At 43.5% G+C, this 20549-nt stretch overlaps 1 protein-coding gene and 1 long non-coding RNA gene across 2 annotated transcripts in view; one reads left to right on the top strand and one right to left on the bottom strand.

Annotated features, from left to right (window-relative positions):
• Window positions 1-350: 350 nt before the first annotated feature.
• Window positions 351-8676, top strand: LOC143832796 (uncharacterized). The gene is made up of 4 exons (XR_013229409.1): window positions 351-742; window positions 2852-3056; window positions 3879-3963; window positions 8545-8676. It is a non-coding gene; the product is annotated as an uncharacterized LOC143832796 (long non-coding RNA).
• Window positions 5687-20549, bottom strand: part of UBALD2 (UBA like domain containing 2) — a 38370-nt gene continuing 23507 nt past the window's right edge. Inside the window, exon 3 of the mRNA XM_077327713.1 lies at window positions 5687-7530. Coding sequence (XP_077183828.1) covers window positions 7210-7530 — 321 coding nt within the window. The 3' untranslated portion in view covers window positions 5687-7209. The remainder of the gene's footprint in view (window positions 7531-20549) is intronic.

Here is a 20549-nt window from a genome sequence, read left to right on the forward strand (position 1 = left end):
TGTAAACAGACATTTGTATAATGAAAGAGGAAGTGATAGTGGTTAGAACCACCATTCAGGGTATCAGTGAAGGTGAAAACATCTAGCATTTCACTGAAGAAATCTTCCAGTAGTCATTTAAGAGCTGAGAGTAAAAGAATTCTCACCCCTTATGTGGAACATCTACAGAAGGGGTAAGAATCCTTGTCCCCTGCCCACTCTTGCCTCCCATATACCCAGACTCCCTCCCCTCACTCCCTTCCCCTACTTACCCGTGTGGGTCCCTGAGCCCCATGGTTGGAGCCTGCACTAAGGCCCGCTTGCTGTGTTCCTAGGCTGCTCCTGCCCTCTGGAGAGTGGGAGTGGCCTTGGAAGCCTGGCAGAGGCAACACTAGCACAGTGAGCCCCAGCAGAGAGTCGCATTCATTGTTCTATCACCATGGCTGTTGGGGAGTTTCTTCCGAGGACATTCCTGCTCCTCGGAGGGCGGCAGCAGCGCCGGCCTTAGTGCTAGGCCTTGCTGCTCTGGTGTCACCACCACTGCTACGCTCCCTGAGGTGGGATAACAGACGTCATGCCCATTATCATTTTCATTACAGGGACTGCGCCAGTAGATGTTCCATATCAAAAAGACTGAGGAATGGAAATAAGAATTCTCACTAGCACTACCTGAGGCCCTTCCCAAGCATGATATATGCATGTCCTCACAATCAACTCTTTTGCTAGGATTCAGAGCTACCAAGGCTGCAGAAACTGGAAACAGGTTAGATTTTATCTGTATCTGTAACATAAATAAAGCCTGACGAGGGTGGTGGGAGGAGTCAAGACTCATTGACAACCTGATTATTGCCTACCTGGGGAGTCACTCACCCAGGAACACCAATCAGACAGAGGGCACCTCATCCGCGACTGCCTCCCCCTTTTACCTTCCTGCTGCACAAAGAGTAGGCAGTCAGGTAAGACAGCCCGTCACCACCAGGCCCACCGTGGCTGTGGCAAAGCTGCAGGGGGGGGAGGGAAGGAGGAGGCTGGGAGCCCCCACCAGAGCTTGCCCCTGCCCTTAACAGTCCCACCGCAGCCTCACCAGAGAAGGGGGAGATCCTAGAGCCCGTTGCATTATTTTGTACAACAGGCTTTTCTGCTAGTATAGTGAAAAAAACAACAACATGATCACAGATCAAGTTAGCAGGTAAATTTTAGATTAACACACCTGAGGTCATTTCTATCAAAAGATCCTTTGATTAACAGATTATTGCAGTCATTTGACATTCTCTGAAGCTCTGTACCATCCACACTGCAGGGTCTTTCTTCCGGAGACAACCAAAAAGCCCTTCCATAGAGAAAAGTTGTTTCAGTCCCACCCTCTCAATGAGCATTCTATTCACAAGTCTCTCTGTGTACTCTCTATGAAACGCTAAACATCATCTACCAAAAAGCACTCCCCGATATTATTTATACACTCCTGGGGTGAAAGGGCTGAGTCATGGATGAATTCCCTCCAGGCTTTATAATTAATCCTTTGAATTCACCCAGAGTTTTGAGTTCGGGGTTGCCACAGTATCCATTCAAGTAAAACCAACCCATCAGAGGCAATGTACTGAAGATCAGAGGAATAGAAACTGCTAATTGGTGGCCCATTTGTACAATTTTTTGATAAGAGAATTATGTTGGTCACAAACTTGGTTCAGCAGTCCCAATAGATTCCTGAAACAGAGCAGCAATATCTGGAACACACAGATACAAATAATAATAATAATAACAACAACAATAGCATTATCGTTATTTATTTCCCGCCACTCCCTGCGTAGGCTCGGGGCGGGTAACAGTTGCCTTAAAAACCTCAATTAAAATCCCATTAAAAGACATTAAAAATCATAACATAACATGGCAGCATCCAATCACAATCTACTCCCACCTACCAAAGCGATAGAGAATGGGGGGAGATGATGTATACTTCAGGGGGGGCAACGCTCAACCTCGCAGACCCCAGCCTCAGCCATAATCCTGGCGGAAGAGCTCCGTCTTACAGGCCCTGTGGAAAGCTGACAAATCCTGCAGGGCCCACAGCTCACCTGGGAGCTCATTCCACCAGGTGGGGGCCAGGACTGAAAAAGCCCTGGCCCTGGTTGAGGCTAGGCGCGCTTCTTTACAGGTAGTCTGTGGAGGCGGATCTGACAATGTGCCAGCATTTATACCACCACCTTATACTTACTATAATGTCCTTTTTTGGTTTTGGCTAGTGTTAAGCATAAAAATTGACACTTAAAAGTCATACTTGTTAATAAATGTGTAAAGGCAAGTTTAGGGCAATCTAGCTGCATAAGGAATAATGGAACTGTAAAGCAGCGGATCGCCTCAGAAACACAAACAGAAGCCTGCAGACAAAGGCTAGCAGACTTGTAACCTGGAGAACCTCCTCACAGGCTTGCTTTGGAAAAACACTTATCATTGGGCTACTCCAACATAAGGAGTAATAACTAAACAATTCTACCAATCAGAAGTGAAACCTCAACCTTAATTTAATGCCATGGTACCCTTGTGAGTTGATTATCCAGGATGGGCCTGGGAGATGCACTGTTACTATGGCTTCAGTCCAGCAAGAGACTACTGTTTGGCCCCTTCGTCTGTGCAGAATTACAGGGTTCCACCTCATCTAAGGTGACCAGATTGTAACATTGGTAAAGCGGGACACCATTGACCAGATTTTGACATAAGTACAATTTGTCCCTAGATGTCCCTCCAAAAGTAGGACAATCTGGACACCTTAACCTCATCTCTTGTTTAATGTCTACATGAAACCCTCACTGAAAATTTGGTAAGTCACCTGTGGTGATGACACAAAACTCCTTCTCTCCCTTTCATCTAAATATAGGGATCCAATGGAGATCCTAAATTGGTTTCCAGAGACAATAAAGTGCCAAAGATGTGAGGGAACAAACCGACACCACCACATTACAGAGTGAAGAAAAACAAACCAGGTGTTGAGTTACAGCTTGTTCTTGATGGGTTTTCAAGTCTCCTTGAAGGTCCAGAGTCATGGAATGTTGCTGGATCCTGCCCTGCTGTTTGAGAAAGAGGTAGCAGAGAGAAATTGCTTTTTCCATTCTAAGCTGGTTTTCTAATTGCAACCGTTGCTGGAAACAGTAGACCTGCCTTTAGTTGCATGGTAACATTCAGGCTGGACTACAATAAAATGCTTCATGTGGAGGCGGCCAATGAAAATGGGTTGGAAACTTCAGCTGATGCAAAACGTGCCAGCTGAAATTATTTTCCCAAGGCTTGCCATGAGGAACCAATTTCCCCAGTTTCACATACAAACTTACTTTTGTGGCCAGTTCAAAGCATTGGGTGTTGATCCACAGGAACCTGCCTATAGTTTCAACTGCAGTGCACTTAAGTGAGGCTGGTGGGAATGCAGAAGGTTATTTCTGCTATGGCCTTCAAGAGGCCCAGTCAGCCCCTTTTGCTCCTGTAACCCCAGAAGGTCTATTCTTTTCCAGAGGACCTTTCAAGAGGGATGAATTCAATTTTGTTTGAATTTAGGGCTGGGCTGATTTGGTGGTTTCATTCTTTTCCTACTATTGCTTTGTTAGCATTTTTCAAATACTGTAGGTTTTCTTTTTTAAATATATAGGGCTTTATTGCTGGCTTATATGCAAATCTTGATAAACAACTTAGGCAGCTTCTGATGATAGTGAGTTACATGTCCATTTTTGATTTTTAAAAATATTTTGATTCATAAGCAACCTCAATTATATTTAAAAAGGCAAGATATAAACAGAGTAAACAATCTTATTAAACAGTCCACCTACCTGAAATGTGTTTTCCATACTGAACCACCTTCTTGGCCCCAAACACTAAACTCTTCTCTGTTTTATGTATTGATGGCTTGAAAACAGAAGTCCCTCCTGATCCTTGGAAAGACTGTACCTGGTTGTCAGAGGACCGGCGCTGCAGTGGATGGTGGTGAATAAAGGTCATCAGGTGACGTGAAATGGGTCACGGCTAGTCAGGCAACATCTGGTGATAGTGGGATTAGACATGTCATTTCTGGCGATGGGGGAAGGGCTGGGACAGATTATAGAGATTTCCTAATTGATATGCGAGGGACTGTCCTGATCATGGCACTTCCGGCAATGCGGGAGAAGGCTGTGGCCTTCACACATCCCATCCAGTAATTTGGTAGTGGTGTTTGCTGCTGCTGTTACGTACATCACATTTGCTAACATATGCAGGAGGTGTGCACCAAACTCCCATAGATAGTAAGGCAATGCAAGCGGCATTCCACATCTTGAACACTGGTCCCTAGAAGCCTGTTGCACATTCATTTCCCTTTCTTCTATTTCCCTGGAAACATCCACTGGCCTTGTAAATGCTTGAACTGAATGCCTGAACTTCCAGAGATGGAACCTATCTAAAAACTGTGCACCCTGAAATACTGTTCCTGAGGGAACACAAGAAGATATGTGATGGGAGGGATAGAAGGCTGCCCCCTCCTCCTGAGCATTCATATCGATTTGATGGGGTTCAATGCTCCTATATTTATTTGAACATGGATCCTCCTCTGCTCTTGCATATAAAATTTCTACAGTGCTGTTCACAAGTTACAGTGAACACACGTAAATCCTGTCTCTACATGTATGCATGGACGAGCCAACATACATTCACTACAAATCAATCCAGTTATTGGTTCCAGGCTCCATCTGGGGTTAATATCAGACATTGGACTAAGCTGTACATGTATTAAACATATGACAATTAATCTAAACAAAGAAAATATCAAATGTACACTGTACACAGATTGTATGAACATTCATAGTAAATTGTAACCAGTATATCAGAGGTCAATTGGGACAATAACATTCCAATAAATGGGAGGGGGGTTAAGTGCCCCATTTCACTTTTATGTATGGTAAGATGAGATGAGGACAATGAAGGGGGATTAGTAGAAATCTGTTGCTCATCACACTCCTGGGGGAGGGGAGACAAAGAGGAACTGATCCTTCAATGAGCTTCTGTTCTAAGTACAGTGAGTAGTCTGACCTAAATTGCTCCACAGCATTTTCTGCTTCACTGAGACTTCCAAAACAATATGATCATCAACAGAAGAATACGCTAAATTTCCCGTTATGAGAGTCAAGATATGGATGTGGATCCTAAGAAATTCTGCTGACCGAAGGGAAAGGGGCTTTTCCTGCTGATTCCTCCTTCCTACTCCAGAGTTTCAATTCCCTTCCTTTTGCTGCTCTTGGTAGGGGGTGGGGGGCAGATCCCCTGTTTCCCCAGAGCAGTGTTTAGAGGCATTCTGGACTGCAGGAAGGGCGAAGCAACTGAGCATCCCTTCTGTCAATTGAGATTTTGTTTTAAAGGCCTCACCTATTAGGGTTTAAAAATGAAAATTTGAGGTGTTAATGTGTTTAACCTTAATTAAGCAGCAATTCTGAATGAATGAAATATCAACAATTGATGAGCTAATCTAATTCATTTTACTTTTTGCATGGCCTATCAAGTAATGTATGATTTAGCAGAAAGGTTAAAAAAAAGTAGATTTCTAGATGGAGAGGGGAAGATCAGGGATTGATTTGACACTTAATACTTTGTGTGTTTGCCTTAATGTTCAGTCTTATTTCTAGCATTCATATCCATCAGACTTCGCTAGATTTAAAATATCTATTAGTACAGCAAGAGAAAAAAGACAAGTACCAGATTTTTAAAAAAGTGATTTTTTAATTTTTAAATTAATAAAAAACCTTCAACCTGTTTAAGCAAGATTCTGATTTTAAAACCTTTTAAAAAAAAAGCCACAGCTCCTCGATTGAATGCAAGGGAGCATAGAGAGCCCTCCTTCAAAAGATTCATCTTCTGGGGAGGTTGATGTGCATTTATGTATCATTTTAAAATTTAAATGACTTGCCTTCCAGCTTAGCCTCCCCAAATGCTTAAACATTGTCCTTTTTAAAGGGAAACAACTTGAGTTGAAGGGGGGGGGACATTCCCATAAACAAAAAGGAAGGCAAGGAAGAGAGGAGGAGGAAGAGTCATAATTCCATGGTAAAGTACAAAATGTAGCTAATTTAAGCTATTTGAGGCACACCTGCTGCAGCCATCTGTTCCAACAGGCCAGAACTGGGGAAGAAGGTTTAAACCCAACCCAGAGCACCCCAAACCACTCTGCTGCGCATTCCTGTTAATGATCTGCCCATGTAGAGGCAGGAGTTTGGTATCAAAATAATTTACTCAGAGTGCACGTGCATGCCTGCACTGACCTCGCCCAGTACTTCAAGATGGTAGGGCCACGCACTCGCACTTCCTTGCATGCACACCATCATGTCCAGAACTTCACATGGTGCTTAAATAGGAGAATCCCAACAATATGCCTAACCGCAAAGACATTTCTACCATATTTCATTTTTTCTTGTCAGGCTCCTTCTGTAGGCTACAGGAAAGCTCTATGGAGCACACCCCACATGACCCTCACAGAACAGATCTGTTGTTGCCCAGTCAGGATGCAGAGTGAGGGCTGGGTTCCTTCAGCAGGTTATGCTCCTGCTCAGTAAGTTCTCTGAAGTACCTCTGCTTCACCAGGCATTTCTCCCCACATTACTCCTGGCCTTTCTATGCAGCAAAGGCAGCCACAATTTGAGGCATGTGGATTCCTTCAGCAAGAGGCTTCCAAAGGTCCCTCAATGATCTCAGTTGCTACAGGCAATCTCCCCACAACTGGGAGTCAAAGTTTGTTTTATTTCTTTAAAAAGGAGGGCAACAAAGGCAGGGGAGAGGGGGAGAGGATCAGCTTGAGCCCTGCCCCCTCCACACACAAATCACTCTGCACAAATCCAACAGAGCCACTGCTTTTTCCAAGCAGTGTTCCCAGAATCCCACCTGGATCTTTGCAATTCCGTTGTTTTCATTTGCGGTGTATATACATTAGATATATTTATATATTTATATATTATAGTTATATATTTTTTTTCTTTAAAAAAAGAGAAAAGACCAGTTATTAACTCTCCTGAAGGAGGCAGGGGAGGGAGAAAAAAGAGGACCACAGGGAAGGTGGGATGATACCCCCATAGTTTAAAAAAGAAAAAAAATGGAAAAAATCCTCACGGCTATAAAATATTCCAGTGCGATCTTCAGGAAAAATACCCCCCACCCATTCCCCAGTGCCCTCCCTGGATCTGCAACATCATAATTCCCCCTAATTTCTCCCCCATTCGAAAACATTAAGTCTTATCTCTGGCCATCCATTGCCGTCATTGCTTTCTGCTGGGGGGGCCCTTGCTGAGGCACAGGAGGCCACATGGGCTGCTGATGGTGGAGGTGATGGTGCAGGTTGTGACTAGTGGGCGATGAAGGAGGTATCCAGGCTGGTTGATGGTTGGGAGGCGAAGAAGCCCAGAAAGGACTGAAGCTACCCGGAGGAGAGCAGGCCATGGACGTGATGGGGCTGTTGCTGCTCTGGAGATTCTCTGACGTCCGGAGCTTGGAAAACATAGCAAGAGCATCAGGGAAGTTGGGTGGTGTGGCTGGGGTATTGCTGGGTGTGCACATCTGGAAGAGAAAAAGAAGAAATATACATACCAGAATTATAGCTGTGAGCATAGCACTTGGTCAGCATAATAATAATTTGGTTTTGTTTAGCTTGAATTTTAGAGGCCAGCCACTCCACTACTAATCCCACAAAGGAAAAGGATTACCACAATTCTAGGCCTATGGAGACCTAGGGAGAGGTTTCTGAAGACCACAAAAAGCTCTCAGAGTTACAGGTACCTGATCACAACTATGAACCAAAGGAACAGGAGGCAATGGATGCAGCCCTACATTGCAAGTGATTCATTCCCACGGCTGCAGCCTGTGCTATTGCAACGGTTTATGACTGACCTGGCGTGTCCACAAAGGAAAATCCAGTAGGGAACATCATACCATTGAGCAATAACAGCATAGTATCTGAAGTGTGGGTACAGCCAACACTTATTCTTTTATAATTATATTTTATTTATAATAATGTTTTTTTAAACATGATATAAAGAAACAGAAAGACCATACAACAGACCATATATATAATGAATCATTACACATTACTAGGTATATGAACCAGAAAATATAATTTAAGATGTTTTCTATAATTCTTATTTCAAACATTTTAAATTTCACGGTGTGTATTATATCTATATTTATTTAATCATTGTTACATATTCCATGATGCATATTTCATTATATCCACATACTAGCTGCAGCTTTTAACACAGTTTATAGTATATTTAACATCTCACAATGAAACATAAATATATATTGTTTTATTTTGAGATTTCTATACTGCTCCCTCATGACTAGTCACCTCAGGGATGTTGACAATATTTTATCCAGAATATACTTCCTTATGCCTTTATATTCAAAATTGGTTCTCATTCTGCTTCTGCATTGTAATATGTTTACATATATTACTATAACTTGCTATAAATGTATATATAGTTTTAAAACTGTTTCTCATTCTAAGTTTGCCTCCTGCTTGCATAATAAATATTCAATTACTTCACAAATTTCAAAATTCATCTGTTTCTCAAGGAGTGGCCAAAGCTGTTAATTGGACTCTACCGAGAGCCAGGACGGAGTCAATGGATTTGGGAGTGCAGATGGGTCATCATCCATCAACAGACACACATATGTATGATTGAAAATTATATTAAGGAAAACAAAGAGGAAAATTAAATATATAATTATTTCTTTGATTTCTTAGCTCTTAAAAGTCTGTAATAGTCTGTTTTAAAAGTGTGTGTGTGTGTATGTGAGGGGGGGGGCTTGCCCACCTGTATTCATATTTTACAAAACAGTTACTCCTCTATGAATTTCTATTGCCAGAAGGAAAAAAAACAATCCAAGATCTAGAGTCTTCTCATTATTTTTATATGCTGTAAATTATCAGAGATAATAATCTGCTAAAATAATATTAGCTAAGAAAAGAGATCCTGACAGTCAGCCATCTACCCAGCCCAAACGAAATCCAACATCGGTACTACTGTTTCCAAGCATGTCCAAAAGATATTAAAGACAACTAATCCAATTAAGTGAGCAAAAGAGTAGATTGCCCTATGGCCCATTCAAGGCCCCTTCCTGCACACATGCGGTCAATAAGAGCTTTCTGCTATGATGTCACGGGGTTTGCTGTTTGTCAAATAAGGGGGAATACACACTACTGCTTGAGCTGTTCCTGCTATTTGGCAGTGAGAAGCAGGCCATCTCTTGCTGTCAAGCAAACAGGTACATTTGTGGCTGGCTGGATTTACAACTGGCAGATCTAAGCTCAATTTGGCTGTTGGTGGCTGCTGTTTGCACCACTGAGGGGGGGGGGTTACATATACTGAATGGGTTACAATTTATACTTCCTTAACGGGACAAAAAGCCCAGGGTTTTTTTTTCCAGGTTGGGACATGGTGGGTGGGAGGGAGAACGAACTAAGCTCCCTCTTGGAAAATCATGTCGATGGAGAGGCCTAAACTCACTCTCGCTACAGTCCCAATCAAAACTGGTAACACAGTGTATCTGGGGAATGCAGAACTCTAGAATGTCTCTCTCTTGAGCTAACATGGGGAGCATCCTCAGGAAAAATGTACTGTGCAGTGAGGTCTGAAGTGCAAGAGCTGGCAGTACTTACCTAGAAGGCATTCTATGAAGGGGAAGGTGGCAGAAAAGCTAGGCTTGCCATCTTCCAATGCTTCCTCAACAAACCTTGTTGTTGATGCAGGTATTAGAGCTTCACATTCAATAGTAGGAAGCTGAGCAGCTTCCCTTTTAACAGACCAACAGGAAGCAGCCCACAGACTGGCACCAGTCTGTGGGCCAGCAGCTGAAAAACAAACAAACCCAAACCATATATAACCCCTTTTTCTTGGTACAGCATGGAAAGTAGGACTAACCTATTCTCATCAACAGGAAGCCACTTGGACGGAGGTTGCTTGTAAAGGGAGGAAGGAGCTGCTGCTGGAAAACTCACGTGTGAGTTTACAAGATTTAAGCCTTATACTTCCACAAAATACTCTACTCAAAAAAGTTTTTAAAAATATATTGGGTAGCTTTCTAATGATACAAAAGCAAGGATCAGATGGCTGCTTCCCAGAGCTTTGTCATCCTGGCCAGTCGCCCTACCCGCCTTGACAATAACTCAGTGGACTCTACTGCTTCAGCATGGGCAGCTGTATAGAGTTCACTCTGCAAGGAAACAGCAAAAGAAGCAGGGAGGGGACCCAACCTGAGAGTCAAGCCAGGAACCTAGAAGGATGAACAGCTAGAACATAAAACAAAATACATCTATTTATTGCAAAGTTTAAGAACATCCGTAATTGTAGATAAACAAAGCAGTAATATTGGCCTTAAAAGGGCCACTGGACTCTCTAACTTTGTTGTTTTTAAACTGTAGTAACTGTGCATGTAGCAATAAATAGATGTATTTGATGTTATGTTTTAGCTTTCTTGGTTCAGTCTGCAATCCAGAATCTAACCCTGATTACACTGAAAGATATCACAGACAGGTTAACATGAAGTCAGAATCAATACTGCGTAGTGGTCAGAATATCAAATTAGGACCTGGGATAACCAGATTTGAATCCCTGTTCTGCCATGGAAGTTTTCTGGGTGCCCTTTGGCCTGTCACAATCTCTCAGCATAATTCATTCTCAAAGGGTTGTTGTATGGATAGGGTGGAGGAGGGGAGAATGATGTGATAAGCCAAAAGTTCCCCATTATGAAGAAATGCAAGACAGAAACAAAAAATAGCACAATTTAAGCTTGAATTATAGTAAGCCTTGAATTACAAAACTGAATTGAATAATTCCAAAGTGCACTTTGTAAATTAACCTTACAAATGAACCACCCAAAACTGCAAAATTTCCACCAAACCAAGGAACTGAAAACTTTATTGTTCATGGGATGCCCTATCTGCTATGAATAGTATCTCCTTGTCTCACACCATTATATTTTCCACTGTGAAGGGCTGCCTCTTTCACAGAGACTAACATAACAAATATCATGTTGGACTTGCATCATTAATCAACCACGAGGTTCAACTTTCTGGGGAAGTCCTACACTTGCATGCTGCTGTCCTCTTATCTCAGAGGTATCATTACCAACTGCCTCCCCATGCATACAGAAAGCTCACTTCCTTACTGATTCTAGCTGCCCCACCCAGATCTGAAAGTAGTGATGTAGGGAGGGGGAACACACAACACAGAAGTCAAAGAGGGAGATGGTCTTCAAAGCCACACCATACAAGCTAACTGCAAGATATAATATTTGGGGTACAATTATCAATTGTTCCCAACTACTCAACTGTTTGCCAGGCAAGCTCCACAGTCTGGTTCCACCTTCCTGTCCTTACCTTGGCCCACGACAGTCAGATCCAGTAATTCACACGGAGCACAACTAAAATCTAATATAAGGACAGATACATCATCAGTTCTGAGTAAGTGAACAACTGCACCAGCTAAAGTCTCCGGCTGCTCTGCAGTATCTTAAGAACATAGATTGGTTTTACCCATGATGCACCACTACTAGCTGGTGCAACATGTTAATGAGCAAGGAGTTGGGGTAGAGAATCACCCACATAAATCGTCACTAAGAAGAAGAGTTGGTTCTTATCTGCCGCTTTTCTCTATCTGAAGGAGGCTCAAAGCGGCTTACAATCACCGTCCCTTTCCTCTTCCCACAACAGACACCCTGTGAGGTGGGTGAGGCTGAGAGAGCCCTGATATCACTGCTTGGTCAGAACAGTTTTATCAGTGCTGGGGCGAGCCCAAGGTCACCCAGCTGGCTGCATGTGGGGGAATGCAGAATTGAACCTGGCATGCCAGATTAGAAGTCCACACTCCTAACCACTACACAGCAAACTGGCTAAACACACTGGTATGATTCCCTGGATGATTTTTGCAGGTGAAATGGGTGATTTTCACTGAAATGCTGTTCCCCACATTGGAGGCCTCTAACTCGCTGCACATTGCTCCTGATGAGATACCAGGCCCAAACAAGAACAGCATTTTGGGCCACCACATGGGGGGGGGGGAGTTACAAAAGTACTCTCAATGGAAAGAAATTCCTTCTGTCCACAGATATCACTGGTGGATCCAAATCAAAAGCAATACTTCAATTACACATTCACATTCTCAAACTGGACACCTGGTAGTAGGCTTCTGTACATGTTAACCAATGGTACTGACAATCCCAGCCTGCATTACTGTCCACCTGTTCTGGGGTAATTAAGCTGGGATAAAACACACTGAACATAAGAACGTGGTTAATCAACATTCAATGAAAGCGGGACAGGACTTAGAGAACCCACTCCACTGCCCTGACAAAAGAAGTACTTATGGCAGGGGTAGTCAATGTGTGGTTCTCCAGATACCCATGGACTACAATTCCCATGAGTCCCTGCCAGCAAATGGTTTGCTGGCAGGGGCTCATGGGGATTGTAGTCCATGGACATCTGGAGGACCACACGTTGACTACCCCTGACTTAGGGCATGTTAAAGGTTGATTAGCTAAGATTTCTGAATTTCAGAATCATGCTTGTCTGTTTTAATAACTGAGAACAGAAGGAGAAGGGGACGTCATTTCCTGAATATGTTTACTCAAAACAAAAAGCTTATCATGAATGCTTCTTCTCCATCCTGCTTTCCCCTTCTCCAGTCATTCATCCTGAACCAGAGTTTCATCCCAGGTCGACTCTTAATATTTTAGACACTTGACCAGTGACTGCTTAAACAGGCTCCTGCATGGAGATGATCCTATTGGCTAGTCAGAAATCACTGAAGAACTCTTTGTTCTTCTAAGCACAGTCCATGCTTTTGCTGCCTTTCAGGTATCCAAATCCTTCAATGTGCTTTCACCCTCTCTTGCAGGACCCAAAGGCTGACCTTCATTAGAGATGCAGCTAGTTTAGGTATCAACTAAAAAGCAAGCCTCCCACCCTACATTTGCTGTTGGGAAATGCCCTGGAGCAATCCATAGGTTTGTGTACAGTGTTCCCTTGGGGTGGAATTCAGTCAGGCCACTCCTACGCACAGGCTATTAAGTGTGCTTATTTTGATGACAGAGCTCTTCAATATGGGTTACACATACACACACGGCTCACCTGCCTTCCCTTTCCCAGTTCTGAGCTTCACATGAAATACATCTAAAAAGATATTCCCCTCTAACTTTTCATAGAAGAGGAAGTAGCTGACTATTTTCTAGGTAAAAAGAATTATCCACTTTCACTTTGTGCACTCAGCGGTACAAGTGTTGGCTTGAGAGGGTGGGGAAGGCATAAGCATGGATTACTCAAAAATGTGGTGCCAGTGCACTGTTTTAAATTGCTTTTATTGCAAAATAAAGGAAGTTTAAATAAATTAGTCAAGTCATGTATTTGCCAACCTGGAAATTTCACCCACAATGCAACCCACTACACAGTTAGTCCAGGTTAAGTCAATTATCTTAATTTTTAGTAACTCAGTGTAAGATGCTGCTGGTAGAGCACCAGACGCAGGTGTGTTCCCTTACACTCCCTCCCCACCTCCAAATGCAAGATATCACAGGCCACATGCAATCCTTTCCTTACACCAGGGATTATCATTGCCCCAGGAGTTGTGAGATTTTACCAGATGCCTAAACTAGCTTGGGGGGCTGGGGGCGGGTAGTGTGTAACTCAGTCCCCATCCCTCAATCCAAAATGGATTTTAAAACAATAGGATTTATTTTTCCGTACCATCTCAGCTTAACACAACTATTTTCCTATATTGTTCTTTCTTCAGTCCAGGACAAAAATCACACAATTATTGAAGGACTTTATCTTTTTTAAAAATCTATAATCTGTAACTCTTAAATATTTACATATATCACATGGAACATGTTAGGATCCTTTTGTAATATCCCCTCTTGTAAAGCTAGCTCCAAATATGAAATTCAAATCATTATTTAAAATTGTTACATCATGAGTTGACAAACCGTAGGTTTCCAAATCAGGAACATCAGCAAGGTAGAAGATTTGGCTATTCATACACTTAAAGAGATGGGAATACTGCTCATTCACTTAATAAAATTAACTGAAACACCCACAATTTTTAAATCCTAGAATTCATGAAAAAGCCATGTATCCTAGCTCATGTGGTATTATAATTCGGGTACACACTGGACAGTCTAGAAGTAACTATATGAAAGCTAGATGCACTAATGTATTACTTTGTTTCTCTTCATTTTCTGCACACAAAAGCACATCTATGGTACCAGGTAACATTTAAACTCAGTGTGCATCGCTAAGGCTGCATAGAGCGATAGAGGGAACTCTACTGGTGATACATTTATTCCCCTAACAGGGTCGCAAAAGAGATGCTTCTTTTTCAAGGTGAGTTATGGGATTCGTTCCCACCCTGCATCTGTCCCCCCCACCCCACTGTTCTGATCAGATCAAAGCTAGAATGCATAGGCAAAAAGAATATACCTAGAAAGCCACCTCTCAAGGTACCTTCTTCTTAAGTAAATTGAATCCCATACAATCTTTAGCGTGGGGGATAAAAAAAAGTCCACATCATGTATCTACATTTTCCAATGGAAGCAGAGAATGTCAGAGTCACAGGTCTTCTGTGCTTGAGCTGCGCACCTTAACTGTGAATGTCCGCAAGGCCTTTCCTTATGCATGCTTTGTTTACGTAATACCCAATAACCTACAAAGCTTTGATCATTTCTGCCTGTCCTTCCTTAGCACTCTATGAGACTCTTGATCTACTCTGACACCTATGATTTCAGGCCTATTCAAGCCTGAGAAACTGGACAGGACCAGGTTCACCGGATAAAGTATCATCAGTACCTATCTTAGATCTCACATGGGCAACGCTGAAAAAAGTGTCCCACAGTAGGGAAATAAATCCAACCATTGGACATTTAAAAAACTGGGACTTAAATTTATATTCCCAGCTCTCACCTACAAAGGGAAATGCCTAAGCTTTGTACACCCAAAAGGTTCAAAACTAGCAAACTGTTTTGAATTCAGACTGGGTGGGGCAGTAGAATCCACAATGTTACGTTCACACTGGCCTAACAAAACAATGCTAGCCCACTCCCCAAAATTGGTAGGACTCAAAAGCTTGTACTACATGCTTCACACACTATTTATCCCTAACAAAGATGCTTCTTAACATTTCCAATACACACACCTTTTGCAGAACAGATTTTTACTACATTTAGACTCTTTGGGGCACAACGTGTTTTGGGGTGACACGGCCTTTGCTCTGCTGTTCCAACACAAAGCATCCACTCCCTTCCTACGAAATGTGTCATTATAAAACAAGAAACACCACCAGCCAGTCCAGCTTCAAGGCGAATGTGTGCTGTGCTGGGGGAGGGGGGGGGATACGAAGGAGAGTTCATATTTACTTTAAAATTCTTCTCTCATAAAGCACTGCAATTTAAACACAGACATTCTCTACACCTTTCCTGGCAAACACTTGGTCCCAGTGGTAAGTGACCATCTGAAAAGCATGTGGGATTTAAAAAATAGAAGAAGAAAAAAAACAAGGAACAGACTAAAGCCGGGAGGGGGAGAAGAAACAGACACCAATGTGGCCAGTTCAGGCGGAGAACATGGCTGCCCCTCTCAAGTAAGCAGGGCCTCACATTCACTGTATCCCAGTGACCTAACAGTGTTTCCACAACAAATAGGAGTGTTACAAAACTAGCAAGCCTCTGCTCTGACTGGGTTGCAGTGAATCTCTATTCACCTCCACCCCGAGGGTAAGCGTCCTTACAGAGGTCTCAAAACACAACTGGGTGGTATCTAACACTAATTCTAAATGTATTTATTTAAAATTGTAAAAATGGGATCTTTAAAAATACAACAAGTAGGAAAACGTATATATACAACACATGGAGCACAACTAAAATCCAGGCACGATGATGATTCAGAGCAATAAAGTGCTTCACAAAAAGTCAAACATACATTGCTGAAAATGCTTTGGGTTGTATCCAACCAGCATGTTCACTCAATCCCCCCCCCCACACACACACACACTTCCCTGCCTAACTGCAGCCTGTTTCACATGACCTTTTCCCATGCAGGTCCCATGATCCTCTGCATAGTATTGGGGGGCAGTCAGAGGGGACACCTTTTTCTTTTCTCACCAGCAGAAAAAACTGGTTGGCATCAACCCTATGTTTTTAGTGTTAATCACATTTAGAAAAGAAAATAAAAGCTCCAGGTATCTTATATGTCAGCCTTTGATATTCACTTGCAATCCACAGGATTAGGGGGGGGGAAACCCTAAATACAAGAGGTTATATACATATAATTATATAAATATGATAATTATATAAATAGGATAATTAAGTGATGGCAGTTCAAAGAGCTATTTGATGTTGCACCAGCATCTACACTTTGGTGCTTCCGGGGCCAAACAAGGTGAGAACAAGCACCAATGCTGCAGAGAAATCAGAGAAAGCACAGCCTGTCTTAGACTACAAGGGCACCATGAGGAATGCAAATGCAGGTATGGAGATGAAACCTGAAGGGCAGGCACTCTCAAAGTGGAGAAAGCAACCCTAAGTAGCCAAATAACACCTCTCTTCTGTTTGCAACAGCCTTTGTTCGTTTGCTCATCTCAAGCTGTCTATTATACAGTTTATACCGGGAGAGACTCACACACTGGAAAAAAAGTCCCTCTTCATTTTAGCTCTGCTAAACCAAGATTAAACCAAAGCTTTTCATGGCAAGCAAACTTGAGGGAAATGGCAAGGGCAGAGCTGGGGCAGTCTACAGATTTTTACATAGCAAGTTAAGGGTAAAAAGAGGGATTTTACAAGCAGGGTGATAAAACTGGGAAAGGCTTCGGCCTTTCAGTTTTACATATAAACCCATCAGCTTGGACAAGGACTCCTTCCTATCCCCATCTACAAACTTAGCCAGCAGTCTGCAACAGCATTTAACCTTGGGAGGGACCAGGACAAGAGACCATAGTAAAAGAGAAAAGCCTCTCCTTCATCTGTTTCTCCTCACTTCCTGGTAAGCTGTGACAATTCTGTGCAATCATTCTAATTTTAGCCCTGTGCTCACACACAAACACCCTGCTGCCACAGCACTCTGGAGCATGCCTTGTGCTCAGGGCTTATGTTTTTCATACTTGATGTCACACCCACTCTGCAGCTGGAGGTGGGGGGAAACTTAAGTGTTGAGACCAGCCCCTAAGTGAAAGAACTGGATCATTCTCTGTGGCGTGCAATGTATATGTAAGTGGGGAAACTCTACTAAATGCTTGAAAGGAAGAGGAAAGCACGACTAACAGAAAAATAGGTACGTACTGTGAAATAACAGCTATATGGAAGCAAATGTGAAGGAAGACTAAATAAGTAGAAAAGGAGGGAGGGAGAATAAGTAGAAAAGTTCCTTAAGTTTTCTGCTTTAAGTAATAACAAGCCGTTTATTCCTCAGAGTATACGTTTAGAATTTCTACTGGACCACAGAATGCCCACATCTTTTATGTTTGCAAATAAGGAACTTGCTTAGGAAACAAGAACAGAGTGCACATCCCAACTGATCCCGCCCCTTCTTCCGTTTCGTGGTTTATCTTGGAAAGCTGAGGCAACAAGCAAAGACGGAGTCACTGTGCAACACTCCATTTGCAGTACGATTCAGCATTCCTGTCTGCCTCATCCCAAAACTAAACAAAAAGACCCCACCCAAATACAAACAAACTCCATAAACAGAAGTTTGCTAAAGAACAAGGCTTGGGAAACGATTGCTTTTGTCTCACTGTAACAATCAAGCCAGGCTGTTCACAAGGGACAAGGACTTCACTGCAATCGTGAGCAATTCACTTTCATCCTCACTGCAGAGAGGGGAAGGGGAGGGGAGGGATGTGTGAGAGAATACTAATTCTGGAAACTCAATTTGTTGATATTATACAACTTCATACAATAATGTCTGGAGACTATGGTCCAAAGAATTACAGCAAGCCAGTTGAAGCTGAATCCAGACAAGTCAGAAAAGATGCTGGGAAGATGCCCTCATGCCTTGGAAACGGAACCAGATACTCACTCTGAGGGCCTCTTGGAATGGGCAATTCCCACCAATTGGTCAAGGAAGGCAGGACTGGACTTTTCAGCTTCCGGAGTCCTGGGTGGGAGTCACCCTGGCTCAACTTAGTTACTTCACAAGCTAATGATACCAGGTGCACTCCCAAAAAAATTCGGACCGTTTTGGTTTCGGAGGATCCCAATTCGGACCGTTTTAAAGAGCCATCCAAATCTGATCCAGCTTCAGCCAAATCGACTCAGATGTCTCTAAAGCAATTCAGCCATTAAAGTCAATGGCACCATTAATTTTAACCGGAATTTTCAGGTTTCAGTAATCTCCATGGTCTGGGTGGCTGGGGGTTTGAGTTAGAGGCTCCAAACTTTCTGGGTAGCTTCAGGAGTCTCTTCTCACACTTCCCTCCAAGTTTAAAAAAGATTGGACCAAGAAATACAATTCTAGGGGCTCCCAAAGAGGGAACTGGAGGCCCAACAAACACCACAACAGAGAGAGGAGGGGATGCCTGCTACTTGCAGGGGGGGGCGGGCAATGACTGGCCCAACAAATCTATCATGATGTCTGGTGCACAAAAAGACAATCCACTGTTCCTGGGCAAGCTTCAGAAAGCAAGGGGGTAGTGTCACGTGGACACCTTCCTCTTCCTCAGCATAATCGGCATATGCACCAACCCTCATTGCCCTAGTGGAAGAGCTCTGGGTGGACTAAGTGCTGAATGCAGGTTTCCATTACCACAGGATCTCCCTTCCAGCCTCCCTACCACCACAAAAAAAGAATAGTTAAGAGGAAGACTAGCTGGTTTTATACCCCACTTTTCACTACCCAAAGGAGTCTCAAAGCAGCTTACAATTGCCTTCCCTTCCTCTCTTCACCCCAGAGGTTTGTGGGGCTGAGAGAGTTCTGACAGAACTTCTCTGTGAGAACAGCTCTGACAGAAGTTAGACAAGGTCATCCAGCTGGCTGCACATCAAACACTGTTGTGGAATCAAACCTGGTTCTACAGATCACAGAAAACAGCCCCAAAACAAACCACGACAATATAACACATTAAAGTTTAAACAGTCAGCAGCAACAGCACCCCAAGAAACTAGCAGCGCCCCCTCCCCCAGCAAAACAGAACATATTTTATAATTGTAAGCTGCCACAAGTTTCTTGTTAGTAGCGGGATACAAATCTACAAATAAAATAAACATCAGCCCACTCAATAAACAGCCCCAAGCAACAAACAACAACAAAACAGATTAAACAGGCAGACCCCCCCCCAAAAAAAATCCAAACAAAAAATACAGGGGGGGGAAACAGAATCCCAAGCTTCCCAAAGTACCTCCACCCTCACCCACAGAAACCCAAAGAGTAATTGAAAGTGAGTTTAAAAATAACAAGTGAGATTAATTAAAAGGAAGAAAAGAAGAGGAAAAAGGAGAGCCTCTTAAGCCAACCGGTTGCAGTCTTCTCCAGCGCAGCAGCAGCAGCCACAGCCACAGCCAGCCAGCAAACAGGCATTCCCTCCTCTCCAAGAAAGTGAAGTGATCCCTCAGCTGTGTGGTGGGATTTCAGTGGGTCTCCGGGTGCCACCTGAAGGCCAGTATCCCTTGAGACTCCTAGTGTGCTATGAGGTTTCCCTCCCACCTTGCCAGTAAACAAGCATCCCCTCCTCTCCAGGGGAAGTGATCACTCTCTGCTGTGTGGTATAATTTCAGTGGCACCCCAGAATTGCTGGGGTGTGAAGCCACAGCTTCCCTGCTTCGGCATGCAGCATCCCTTTTCTCCAGGGCAGGTGATGGGACCTGCTGTGTGTGAAGCTTGTTTATTCCCATCATCTCCTGCCTGGAGGGTGGCATCTGCCTGCTAGAGATCTCCCCATCCTCTCTCTGCATTGTTAAAGTTCCCATTTCTATCTTCTCAGTTGCCTCAAAGGGGAGGGGGGGGTCAAACCTTCAGTGTAGCTTGAAGACCCTCTTTTCTAAAGACCCCCCAAGATTGGTCCAGGAGGTCCAATTCTAGGGGCACCCAAAGTAGTTGCCCTATCCAGTCTTCATTGTATCCAGTGGAGCAAGACTAGAGAGTCTAAATTCCCACCACAGGACACAATGACATTGGCTGCCCTCGTCACGGAGTGGACCATGATTCTTCCCAGAATGGGAATGTCAGCTGCCTCATATGCATAGAAGGTGCTGAATGGCAGAGCTTGACGGCTGATCATCTTCCCTTATTTGGGATCATTAGGGAAATGAAAAGATTTCCAATCATCCTGCTGTCGACTCTTGGGCATGGGCCTTTGATTATCTCTAGTTTCCACCAGAATCTTGTCAAGACAGTCTCCAAACAGCCTTCCAACCTGGAGTCAGTAAACTATTACTATGGACTTTGCTGTGTAGAGCAGCAGTTCTCAACCTCCTTACGGCCACGACCCCAACTGCGGCGGGGGGGGGGGGGGTGTGTGCAGGCACGCAGGGGCGGGCACGCAGGCCCAGAACAATCTGGAGGCAATCTCCTGTGGCTCTGCTGCTGGCTGCCACCGTCGCCA

The sequence above is a fragment of the Paroedura picta genome, chromosome 3, assembly GCF_049243985.1.
Source record: "Paroedura picta isolate Pp20150507F chromosome 3, Ppicta_v3.0, whole genome shotgun sequence".
NCBI classification, from domain to species: domain Eukaryota; kingdom Metazoa; phylum Chordata; class Lepidosauria; order Squamata; family Gekkonidae; genus Paroedura; species Paroedura picta.